At 45.5% G+C, this 14355-nt stretch overlaps 1 protein-coding gene across 2 annotated transcripts in view; it reads right to left on the reverse strand.

Moving 5' to 3' along the window:
* Positions 1–7404: 7404 nt before the first annotated feature.
* LOC139383553 (papilin-like) overlaps positions 7405–14355 on the reverse strand; it is an 89112-nt gene continuing 82161 nt past the window's right edge. For both annotated transcript variants that reach the window (XM_071128132.1, XM_071128131.1), the window contains 4 exons: positions 13048–13249; positions 12433–12508; positions 8428–8548; positions 7405–8042 (listed from right to left, as the gene is read on the reverse strand). In XM_071128132.1, coding sequence (XP_070984233.1) covers positions 7630–8042; positions 8428–8548; positions 12433–12508; positions 13048–13249 — 812 coding nt within the window. In that variant the 3' untranslated portion in view covers positions 7405–7629. The remainder of the gene's footprint in view (positions 8043–8427; positions 8549–12432; positions 12509–13047; positions 13250–14355) is intronic.

Genomic DNA, 14355 nt, shown 5'->3' on the forward strand with positions numbered 1-14355 from the left:
ACGTTGACCCCAGACACCACTATATAACTCACCTGGACCAGCCCATGTTGATGTTGACCCCAGACACCACTATATAACTCACCTGGACCAGCCCATGATGACCCCAGACACCACTATATAACTCACCTGGACCAGCCCACGTTGACCCTAGACACCACCATATAACTCACCTGGACCAGCCCACGTTGAACCCAGACACCACTATATAACTCACCTGGACCAGCCCATGTTGACCCCAGACACCACTATATAACTCACCTGGACCAGCCCATGTTGACCCCAGACACCACTATATAACTCACCTGGACCAGCCCACGTTGACCCCAGATACCACTATATAACTCACCTGGACCAGCCCACATTGACCCCAGACACCACAATATAACTCACCTGGACCAGTCCATGTTGACCCCAGACACCACTATATAACTCACCTGGACCAGCCCACGTTGACCCCAGATACCACTATATAACTCACCTGGACCAGCCCACGTTGACCCCAGACACCACTATATAACTCACCTGGACCAGCCCACGTTGACCCCAGACACCACTATATAACTCACCTGGACCAGCCCACGTTGACCCCAGACACCACTATATAACTCACCTGGACCAGCCCACGTTGACCCCAGACACCACTATATAACTCACCTGGTCCAGCCCACGTTGACCCCAGACACCACTATATAACTCATCTGGACCAGCCCACGTTGACCCCAGACACCACTATATAACTCACCTGGACCAGCCCACGTTGACCCCAGACACCACTATATAACTCACCTGGACCAGCCCATGTTGATGTTGACCCCAGACACCACTATATAACTCACCTGGACCAGCCCACGTTGATGTTGACCCCAGACACCACTATATAACTACCCTGGATCAGCCCACGTTGACCCCAGACACCACTTATAACTTACCTGGGCCAGCCCATGTTGATGTTGACCCCAGACACCACTATATAACTCACCTGGACCAGCCCATGTTGACCCCAGACACCACTATATAACTCACCTGGACCAGCCCACGTTGATGTTGACCCCAGACACCACTATATAACTCACCTGGACCAGCCCATGTTGACCCCAGACACCACTATATAACTCACCTGGACCAGCCCACGTTGACCCCAGACACCACTATATAACTCACCTGGACCAGCCCATGTTGATGTTGACCCCAGACACCACTATATAACTCACCTGGACCAGCACACGTTGACCCTAGACACCACTATATAACTCACCTGGACCAGCCCACGTTGACCCCAGATACCACTATATAACTCACCTGGACCAGCCCACGTTGACCCCAGACACCACTATATAACTCACCTGGACCAGCCCACGTTGACCCCAGACACCACTATATAACTCACCTGGACCAGCCCATGTTGATGTTGACCCCAGACACCACTATATAACTCACCTGGACCAGCCCATGTTGACCCCAGACACCACTATATAACTCACCTGGACCAGCCCACGTTGACCCCAGACACCACTATATAACTCACCTGGACCAGCCCACGTTGACCCCAGACACCACTATATAACTCACCTGGACCAGCCCACGTTGACCCCAGACACCACTATAGACATAGAGAAAGACCAACACACAGAAAGATATAGAGACATACCAACACACAGATAGACAGACCAACACACAGATAAATATAGAGACAGACCAACACATAGATAAATATAGACAGACCAACACACAGATAGACAGGACAACACACAGATAGACCTAGAGACAGACCAACACACAGAGACATAGAGACAGACCAACACACAGATAGACAGAGACAGACCAACACAAAGATATATATAGAGACAGACCAACACACATACATAGTGACAGACCAACACACAGACATAGAGACAGACCAACCCACAGATATATATAGAGACAGACAAACACACCAATAGATATATAGACAGACCAACACACAGATAGACATAGAGACAGACCAACACACAGACAGACATAGAGACAGACCAACACACAGATAGACATAGAGACAGACCAACACACAGAGAGATATATAGACAGACCAACACACAGATAGACCTAGAGACAGACCAACACACAGAAAGACAGAGACAGACCAACACATAGACAGATATAGAGACAGACCAACACACAGACAGATATAGAGACAGGCCAACACACAGACAGATATAGAGACAGACCAACACACAGATAGACATAGAGGCAGACTAACACACAGACAGATAAAGAGAAAGACCAACACACAGATAGATATAGAGACAGACCAACACATAGATAGACATAGGGACAGACCAACACACAGATAGACATAGAGACAGAGCAACACACATATAGACATAGAGACAGACCAACACACAGACAGATAGAGACAGACAAACACACAGATAGACAGAGACAGACCAACACACAGACAGATACAGAGACAGACCAACACACAGATAGACAGAGACAGACCAACACACAGATAGACATAGAGACAGACCAACACACAGATAGACATAGAGACAGACCAACACACAGATAGATATAGAGACAGACCAACACACAGATAGAGACAGACCAACACACAGATAAATATAGACAGACCAACACACAGATAGACAGGACAACACACAGATAGATCTAGAGACAGACCAACACACAGAGACATAGAGACAGACCAACACACAGATAGACAGAGACAGACCAACACAAAGATATATATAGAGACAGACCAACACACAGACATAGTGACAGACCAAAACACAGACATAGAGACAGACCAACCAACAGATATATATAGAGACAGACAAACACACCAATAGATATATAGACAGACCAACATACAGATAGACCTAGAGACAGACCAACACACAGAGACATAGAGACAGACCAACACACAGATAGACAGAGACAGACCAACACAAAGATATATATAGAGACAGACCAACACACAGACATAGTGACAGACCAACACACAGACATAGAGACAGACCAACCCACAGATATATATAGAGACAGACAAACACACCAATAGATATATAGACAGACCAACACACAGATAGACCTAGAGACAGACCAACACACAGACAGACATAGAGACAGACCAACACACAGATAGAAATAGAGACAGACCAACACACAGACAGACATAGAGACAGACAACACACAGATAGACATAGAGACAGACCAACACACAGATAGACATAGGGACAGACCAACACACAGATAGACATAGAGACAGAGCAACACACATATAGACATAGAGACAGACCAACACACAGACAGATAGAGACAGACAAACACACAGATAGACAGAGACAGACCAACACACAGACAGATACAGAGACAGACCAACACACAGATAGACAGAGACAGACCAACACACAGATAGACATAGAGACAGACCAACACACAGATAGACATAGAGACAGACCAACACACAGATAGATAAATATAGACAGACCAACACACAGATAGAGACAGACCAACACACAGATAAATATAGACAGACCAACACACAGATAGACAGGACAACACACAGATAGACCTAGAGACAGACCAACACAAAGATATATATAGAGACAGACCAACACACAGACATAGTGACAGACCAAAACACAGACATAGAGACAGACCAACCCACAGATATATATAGAGACAGACAAACACACCAATAGATATATAGACAGACCAACATACAGATAGACCTAGAGACAGACCAACCCACAGAGACATAGAGACAGACCAACACACAGATAGACAGAGACAGACCAACACAAATATATATATAGAGACAGACCAACACACAGACATAGTGACAGACCAACCCACAGATATATATAGAGACAGACAAACACACCAACAGATATATAGACAGACCAACACACAGATAGACCTAGAGACAGACCAACACACAGACAGACATAGAGACAGACCAACACACAGATAGAAATAGAGACAGACCAACACACAGATAGACATAGAGACAGACAACACACAGATAGACATAGAGACAGACCAACACACAGAGAGATATATAGACAGACCAACACACAGATAGACCTAGAGACAGACCAACCCACAGATATATATAGAGACAGACAAACACACCAACAGATATATAGACAGACCAACACACAGATAGACCTAGAGACAGACCAACACACAGACAGACATAGAGACAGACCAACACACAGATAGAAATAGAGACAGACCAACACACAGATAGACATAGAGACAGACAACACACAGATAGACATAGAGACAGACCAACACACAGAGAGATATATAGACAGACCAACACACAGATAGACCTAGAGACAGACCAACACACAGAGAGATATATAGACAGACCAACACACAGGCAGACATAGAGACAGACCAACACACAGATAGAAATAGAGACAGACCAACACACAGATAGACATAGAGACAGACAACACACAGATAGACATAGAGACAGACCAACACACAGAGAGATATATAGACAGACCAACACACAGATAGACATAGAGACAGACCAACCCACAGATATATATAGAGACAGACAAACACACCAACAGATATATAGACAGACCAACACACAGATAGACCTAGAGACAGACCAACACACAGACAGACATAGAGACAGACCAACACACAGATAGAAATAGAGACAGACCAACACACAGATAGACATAGAGACAGACAACACACAGATAGACATAGAGACAGACCAACACACAGAGAGATATATAGACAGAACAACACACAGATAGACCTAGAGACAGACCAACACACAGATAGATAGAGACAGACCAACACACAGAAAGACAGAGACAGACCAACACATAGACAGATATAGAGACAGACCAACACACAGACAGATATAGAGACAGACCAACACACAGACAGATATAGAGACAGACCAACACACAGATAGACATAGAGGCAGACTAACACACAGACAGATAAAGAGAAAGACCAACACACAGATAGATATAGACACAGACCAACACACAGATAGACATAGAGACAGACCAACACACATATAGACATAGAGACAGAACAACACACAGATAGACATAGAGACAGACCAACACACAGATAGACATAGAGACAGACCAACACACAGATAGACATAGAGACAGACCAACACAGAGATCGACATAGAGACAGACCAACACACAGAGAGACATAGAGACAAACCAACACACAGACAGATATAGAGACAGACCAACACATAGATAGACATAGGGACAGACCAACACACAGATAGACATAGAGACAGAGCAACACACATATAGACATAGAGACAGACCAACCCACAGATAGACATAGAAACAAACCAACACACAGACAGATAGAGACAGACAAACACACAGATAGACAGAGACAGACCAACACACAGACATAGAGACAGACCAACACACAGATAGACATAGAGACAGACCAACACACAGATAGACATAGATAGACATAGAGACAGAACAACACACAGACAGACCAACACACAGACAGATATAGAGACAGACCAACACACAGATAGACAGACCAACACACAGAGATATAGAGACAGACCAACACACAGATATATAGAGACAGACCAACACACAGACAGATATACAGACAGACCAACACACAGACAGATATATAGACAGACCAACACACAGACAGATGTAGAGACAGACCAACACACAGATATATAGAGACAGACCAACACACAGACAGATATACAGACAGACCAACACACAGACAGACCAACACACAGACAGATGTAGAGACAGACCAACACACAGATAGACAGACCAACACACAGATAGAGACAGACCAACACACAGATATATAGAGACAGACCAACACACAGACAGATATAGAGACAGACCAACACACAGATATATAGACAGACCAACACACAGACAGATATACAGACAGACCAACACACAGATATATAGAGACAGACCAACACACAGACAGATATACAGACAGACCAACACACAGACAGATATACAGACAGACCAACACACAGATAAAGGAAGAGCAGACTCTTTACTAGTTTTATTGAATGACATATCAGTTTTATTGAATGACACCAGAAAGTCACACAGACGTGGCGATGACCGATAACATGGACAGTAAATATGATTCATCTATGGGACAACAGAGGTATAGATGGCACTGTCCAATATGGCCGCTGTCAGGTAAACAACATCTGGGATTATAGTCAAGATGAAAAGGTATAAAAGCTATAGGTCAAGCATGTGTATCGCTGTGTGAGAGAGGTATCTGTGGTAGCGCAGTGTGGCGATAGTGGGCTTTGAGGTTGATATATACAGTATTTGTGTGTGTGTGTGTGTGTGTGTGTGTGTGTGTGTGTGTGTGTGTGTGTGTATGAAGTGAGCTCTAAAAGTATTGGGACAGTGGCACATTTGTTGTTGTTTTGGCTCTGTATTCCAGCACTTCGGATTTGAAACGATACAATGACTATGAGGCACAAATATCATAACCCCCCCTTGTAATGGTGAGAGGTTAGCATTTCATATCATACCCCCATGACATGCTAACCTCTCACCATTACAATAACAGGGGAGATTAGCACTTCATATCATACCCCTACGACATGCTAACCTCTCACCATTACAATAACAGGGGAGGTTAGCATTTCATATCATACCACCAAGACATGCTAACCTCTCACCATTACAATAACAGGGGAGGTTAGCATTTCATATCATGCCACCAAGACATGCTAACCTCTCACCATTACAATAACAGGGGAGGTTAGCATTTCATATCATACCCCCATGACATGCTAACCTCTCACCATTACAATAACAGGGGAGGTTAGCATTTCATATCATACCCCTACGACATGCTAACCTCTCACCATTACAAGGGGGGGTTAGCATTTCATATCATACCACCAAGACATGCTAACCTCTCACCATTACAATAACAGGGGAGGTTAGCATTTCATATCATACCCCCATGACATGCTAACCTCTCACCATTACAATAACAGGGGAGGTTAGCATTTCATATCATACCCCCAAGACATGCTAACCTCTCACCATTACAATAACAGGGGAGGTTAGCATTTCATATCATACCACCAAGACATGCTAACCTCTCACCATTACAATAACAGGGGAGGTTAGCATTTCATATCATACCACCAAGACATGCTAACCTCTCACCATTACAATAACAGGGGAGGTTAGCATTTCATATCATACCACCAAGACATGCTAACCTCTCCCCATTACAAGGGGGGGTTATGATATTTGTGCCTCATAGTCATTGTATCGTTTTAAATGCAAAGTGCTGGAATACAGAGCCAAAACAACAACACATGTGCCACTGTCCCAATACTTTTAGAGCTCACTGTATACATCCTGTTAACATGTGTTTGTGTGTGTGTGTGTGTGTGCGTGTGTGTGTGTGTGTGTGTGCAAGTCTGTCTTTGGTCCGTGGGATGTTGTTAAGCTTCTTTGTTTCTCACTGGCTCATCTCAGCTTCCTTCTCAGGGTTGAAGCGTCACCTAGCCAGGCGGCTGGCTGTGGGCGGGGCAGCGCGCGGGCGGGGCAGCGGGCGGAGGCAGCAGGGGTGGGCATGGCTAGACGCCCCTGGACGGTCCTCGGGTTCTTACCTCGCTACCTCGTGCAGGACGCCGTAGGGGGCGGGGCGGCGGACATGGACTCTGGCCCGGTGGGCGTGGTCGGCAGCGCTGGTCCCCTGGCGCCCGCCGGTTGAGCCCCTTGAGCTGCCGCGCTGCACCGTCAAGACCTTGCTCATGTCCTGACCTGTTCCCGGCTGACTGGGTTGACTCAGCTGAATCGTCTGGATTGATTGGCTACTGGGTTGGCTCATCTGGTTGACCTGGGCACCGGGGCACGTCCTTTGGCAATCGGCAATCGTCAGGAAGTTGTTGTTGTTGCCGTGGCAGCCGCCGTACCAGAAGTGGGAGCACCTGGAGGCGGTGACGTCGTAGAAGTATCGGCCCGTCCAGCCACTGCAGGAGCCGGCCGCCTTGGGCAGAGAACAGGTGGTTCTGGGAACTACAGAGAAACAGGAAGACATGTCACACTTCTCTCCTTTTAGTCCATTAGAACATCAACCAATGAGCATAAACAAAAGCTGGTACACCTGTAAAAAGGTACAATAGGTTTTTCGTGTTTTATACTGTATTAATATAATGTCGTATTCAAGGCACAACAATAACGAATGAACAATAACAAGCTAAACCGCTACTGTCAGTATTTCTATCGAGCAGAGATAATACCCCTCTCCCTTCCTCACTGAAACCTATTCTCTCTTCCCTTCACCCTCCTACCGTTCCCTTCTCCCTCCTCCTCCCCTCGTTCCCTTCTCCCTCCTCCCCTCCCACTCCTCTAATTCGCTCCCCCCCTCCTCCCATTCCCTCATCCCCCTCCCCTGTCCTACCGTTGTATGGTGGGTTGGGGCAGCCCTCTCCATTGGGACCTGCGGCTACGAACATACGGTCGAAACAGCACCCGTAGGTGGTCAGGCGACACTGGATACTGTTCTCAGCTGGAGGAGGAGCCTGGGAGGAGGAGAGAGGAAAAGAGCGAGACAGTAAGAGCCAGTGAGAGAGAAAGAGAGAGAGAGAGAGAGAGAGAGACAGAGAGAGAGACAGAGAGACCCCTATCAGATCACAGCAAAATCACAGTCTACTTGAACAGAGCAATACTCAAATCATGAGGCATCAAAGCCAAAGGAACTGAATAATATTAAGAAATACTATAGAAGGAAGGAAAGTAGTGTGGATACCTACCAAAAAACAATTAGGCAACAACACATTCAATCCCTTTCAGACAACTTGAAATGTCAAGCAAATGAACAACAATGACAAATGGTTTGATAAAGAATGCAAAAACCTAAGAAAATAAATTGAGAAACCTATCCAACCAATAACATAGAGACCCAGAAAACATGAGCCTACACTATGGTGAATCACTAAAACAATACAGAAATATACAATACGAAAAAAGAAGGAACAGCACGTCAGAAATCAGCTCAATGTAATTGAAGAATCCATAGAATCGAACAACTTCTGGGACAATTGAAACACACTAAACAAGAGGTCAACTAGAGGTCAACTGAATATGATTTTTTTTTTTTTTTTTTTTTTTTTTTTTGCGGCGAAACCGATAATCGGAGGACCAAAAAAAGCCAATACATCGGACAATTTTTATATGTACAGTTGAAGTCAGAAGATATATATGCTTGGGTTGGAGTCATTAAAACTCGTTTTTCAACCACTCTACAAATGTCTTGACAAGTCGGTTAGGACATCTACTTTCTGCATGACACAAGTAATTTTTCCAACTATTGTTTACTGACAGATTATTTCACTTATAATTCACTGTATCACAATTCCAGTTTGGTCAGAAGTTTACATACACTAAGTTGACTGTGCCTTTAAACAGCTTGGAAAATACCATAAAATTATGTCATGGCTTTAGAAGCTTCTGATAGGCTAATTGACATCATTTGAGTCAATTGGAGATGTACCTGTGGATGTATTTCAAGGCCTACCTTCAAACTCAGTGCCTCTTTGCTTGACATTGTGGGAAAATCAAAAGAAATCAGCCAAGACCTCAGAAAAAGAATTGTCGACCTCCACAAGCCTGGTTCATCCTTGGGAGCAATTTCCAAACTCCTGAAGGTACCACGTTCATCTGTACAAACAATAGTACGCAAGTACGCAAGTATAAACACGCGTTCTGTCTCCTAGAGATTAACTTACTTTGGTGCGAAAAGTGCAAATCAATCCCAGAACAACAGCAAAGGACCTTGTGAAGATGCTGGAGGAAACGGGTACAAAAGTATCTATATCCACAAAAAAGTCAAAGTATTGGAGTGGCCATCACAAAGCCCTGACCTCAATCCTATAGAAAATTTGTGGGCAGAACTGAAAAAGCATGTGCGAGCAAGGAGGCCTACAAACCTGACTCAGTTACACCAGCTCTGTCAGGAGGAATGGGCCATAATTCACCCAACTTATTGTGGGATGCTTGTGGAAGGCTACCCAAAAACCTTTGATCCAAGTTAAACAATTTAAAGGCAAAAAATGAAAATTCTGCCCCCTAGTCACAAAAGGTTAAAGGCAATGCTACCAAATACGAATTGAGTGTATGTGAACTTCTGACCCACAGGGAACGTGATGAAAGAAATCACTCAGGATTAAATGTCAGGAATTGTGAAAAACTGAGTTTAAATGTACTTCGTTAAGGTGTATGTAAACTTCCGACTTCAACTATATAATTGTAATAATGACAATTACAACAATACTGAATGAACAATGAACACTTTTATTTTAACTTAATATAATACATAAATATAATCAATTTAGTCTCAAGTAAATAACGAAACATGTTCAATTTGGTTTAAATAATGCAAAAACAAAGTGTTGGAGAAGAAAGTAAAAGTGCAATATGTGCCATGTAAGAAAGCTAACGTTTCAGTTCCTTGCTCAGAACATGAGAACATATGAAAGTTGGTGGTTCCTTTTAACACAAGTCTTCAATATTCCCAGGTAAGTTTTAGGTTGTAGTTATTATAGGAATTATGACGCGTCAACTATTTCTCTCTATACCATTTGTATTTCATATACCTTTGACTATTGGATGTTCTTATAGGCACTTTAGTATTTAGTAATCTCAGGAGTTGATAGGCTTGAAGTCAAACAGCGCTGTGCTTCAAGCATTGCTAAGTATTGCTTTACTGGCACAGTAAAGTTTGAATGAATGCTTACGAGCCTGCTGCTGCCTACCACCGCTCAGTCAGACTGCTCTAACAAATATCAAATCATACTACTATGCTTTATCTTGGTTAGGTCACAGTTGAAAAATGAGAACTTGTTCTCAACTAGCCTACCTGTTTAAATAAAGGTGAAATTAAAATAAAAATAAAATATATATATATATATCTAATACCTATTATTCACACTAATGTTGGGTTTCTGTAATAAAAATATCCTGTGTATCCATCTGAGGGCAATGCATGCACACACACACACACGAACACACACACACACACAAACGCACGTACACACACACACAAATGCACGCACACACACACATACACATGCGTGTGCGCATGCGCCCGCACACACACAAAACACAGATATACACTGACAGACACACACACACGCACACGCAAGAACACACAGACACATAAACCACACACTCATAAAATCAATGGGAATACGCCACAGGGACAAATAGTTGTGCATCACACACACACACACACACACACACACACACACACACACACACACGAACACACACACACACACACACACAATGCAGACTTAATTATAATATTATAACACAGAAACACAAGCCTTTAGTCATTAAATCAAATCCGGAAACTATCATCTCGAAAACAAAAGGTTTATTCTTTCAGTGAAATACGAAACCGTTCCGTATTTTATCTAACAGGTGGCAACCCTAAGAGAGAGAGAGAGAGAGAGGTTTTGATAGAGAGAAAGAGAGAGAGAGAGAGAGGGGGACACGGTTTTGATAGAGAGAGGGGGACATGAGGTTTTGATAGAGAGAGAGAGAGGGACATGAGGCTTTGATAGAGAGGGGTTATAGGATTGAGAGGGGCTCAGAGAGGGGTTATAGGATTGAGAGGGGCTCAGAGAGGAGGTTATAGGATAGAGAGAGGCTCAGAGAGGAGGTTATAGGATAGAGAGGGGCTCAGAGAGGAGGTTATAGGATAGAGAGGGGCTCAGAGAGGAGGTTATAGGATAGAGAGAGGCTCAGAGAGGAGGTTATAGGATAGAGAGGGGCTCAGAGAGGAGGTTATAGGATAGAGAGGGGCTCAGAGAGGAGGTTATAGGATTGAGAGGGGCTCAGACAGGGGTTATAGGATTGAGAGGGGCTCAGAGAGGAGGTTATAGGATTGAGAGGGGCTCAGAGAGGAGGTTATAGGATAGAGAGAGGCTCAGAGAGGAGGTTATAGGATTGAGAGGGGCTCAGAGAGGAGGTTATAGGATTGCGAGGGGCTCAGAGAGGGGTTATAGGATTGAGAGGGGCTCAGAGAGGAGGTTATAGGATAGAGAGAGGCTCAGAGAGGAGGTTATAGGATAGAGAGGGGCTCAGAGAGGGGTTATAGGATTGAGAGGGACTCAGAGAGGAGGTTATAGGATAGAGAGGGGCTCAGAGAGGAGGTTATAGGATAGAGAGGGGCTCAGAGAGGAGGTTATAGGATTGAGAAGGGCTCAGAGAGGAGGTTATAGGATAGAGAGGGGCTCAGAGAGGAGGTTATAGGATTGAGAGGGGCTCAGAGAGGAGGTTATAGGATAGAGAGGGGCTCAGAGAGGAGGTTATAGGATTGAGAGGGGCTCAGAGAGGAGGTTATAGGATAGAGAGGGGCTCAGAGAGGAGGTTATAGGATAGAGGAAGTACAGGTCCTTACTTGAGGAACATATTCCAGACAGTCTTCCCTGTTGGGCCTCTGTGATACAGTCACACCATCCCTGCAACATCCATACCTGAGGGATTTAATCAGACAAACAGAGAGGGAGGGATTTAGTCAGACAGACAGAGAGGGAGGGATTTAGTCAGACAGACAGACAGACAGAGAGGGAGGGATTTAGTCAGACAGACAGACAGACAGACATAGAGGGAGGGATTTAGTCAGACAGACAGACAGAGAGGGAGGGAGGTAGGGATTTAGTCAGACAGACAGAGAGGGAGGGATTTAGTCAGACAGACAGAGAGGGAGGGAGGTAGGGATTTAGTCAGACAGACAGAGAGGGAGGGATTTAGTCAGACAGACAGAGGGGGAGGGATTTAGTCAGACAGACAGATAGGGAGGGATTTAGTCATACAGACAGAGAGGGAGGGATATAGTCAGACAGTCAGAGAGGGAGGGATTTAGTCAGACAGTCAGAGAGGGAGGGATTTAGTCAGACAGTCAGAGAGGGAGGGATTTAGTCATACAGACAGAGCGGGAGGGATTTAGTCAGACAGACAGAGAGAGAGGGAGGGAGAGTTTGAGCAGAGAACCGTGCGTGTGCGTGTGGTTTACCTGGTGGTTGTGCAGAAAGCCTGCTCGGGGCGTGGAGCCCAGCGGGACACCTGTGGGCAGCCTAGACCCCCTGCCCCCCCGGCTGCCGTGGCGCCGTCTGGGCAGCAGCCGTAGTAGGACTGGCTACAGTGTTGGGCCGGCCCGAAGCCGTGAGGGTGGTACACTGTGCTGGTCTGGGGGTCAACACTGTCTGGTCTGTGGACTGACAGAAACATGATTACAGATTACATGGGGACCTTGGTTAGAGTGGGAGAAGGAAGAACGGTCAATGGAAGGAGAACTGCTGTCAGAGAGTACAGCTCACACTGGGGTCAGAGGTCAGGGGTCAGGGTAGAACATGTCAATGGAAGGAGAGCTGCTGTCAGAGAATACAGCTCACACAGGGGTCATGGGTCAGGGTAGAACACGTCAATGGAAGGAGAGCTGCTGTCAGAGAGTACAGCTCACACAGGGGTCAGAGGTCAAGGGCCAGGGGTCAGGGTAGAACACGTCAATGGAAGGAGAACTGCTGTCAGAGAATACAGCTCACACAGGGGTCAGGGGTCAGGTGTTAGGGGTCAGGGTAGAACACGTCAATAGAAGGAGAGCTGCTGTCAGGGAGTACAGCTCACACAGGGGTCAGGGGTTAGGGGTCAGGGTAGAACACGTCAATGGAAGGAGAGCTGCTGTCAGAGAGCACAGCTCACACAAGAGTCAGGGGTTAGGGGTCAGGGTAGAACACACCAATGGAAGGAGAGCTGCTGTCAGGGAGTACAGCTCACACAGGGGTCAGGGGTTAGGGGTCAGGGTAGAACACGTCAATGGAAGGAGAGCTGCTGTCAGAGAGTACAGCTCACACAGGGGTCAGGGGTTAGGGGTCAGGGGTCAGGGTAGAACACGCCAATGGAAGGAGAGCTGCTGTCAGAGTTAAACATCAGTCTTGTCAGAGAGTACAGCTCACATAGGGGTCAGGGGGCAGAGGTCAGGGCAGAAAGAGACTGGATCACAGTAATGACTACTGTTAGTAGAACCACAGTGAGAGAACACACAGCATGGACAAACCATCACCAACACAGCAACATGATGACAGATCACACAGAGAACTAGTCACATAGAGAACCCACAGCAGAGAAATATCACACAGTCCAGACCGGCGCTCACTAACACATATTTTAATCAGACCGACAAAGCCCACGGACCCCCGAAAACTTGTCCGTCAGAACAGGATGATTAGTGGGGGCAGTGAAAAGATGGACAGATGGTGAGTAGAAGTAGATGATATGGAAGATGAGGTGAGAAGGGGAGAGAGGAGAAGTGAGACTGGAACAC

The sequence above is a fragment of the Oncorhynchus clarkii genome, chromosome 25 (genome assembly GCF_045791955.1).
Source record: "Oncorhynchus clarkii lewisi isolate Uvic-CL-2024 chromosome 25, UVic_Ocla_1.0, whole genome shotgun sequence".
In the NCBI taxonomy this organism is placed as follows: Eukaryota; Metazoa; Chordata; class Actinopteri; order Salmoniformes; family Salmonidae; genus Oncorhynchus; species Oncorhynchus clarkii.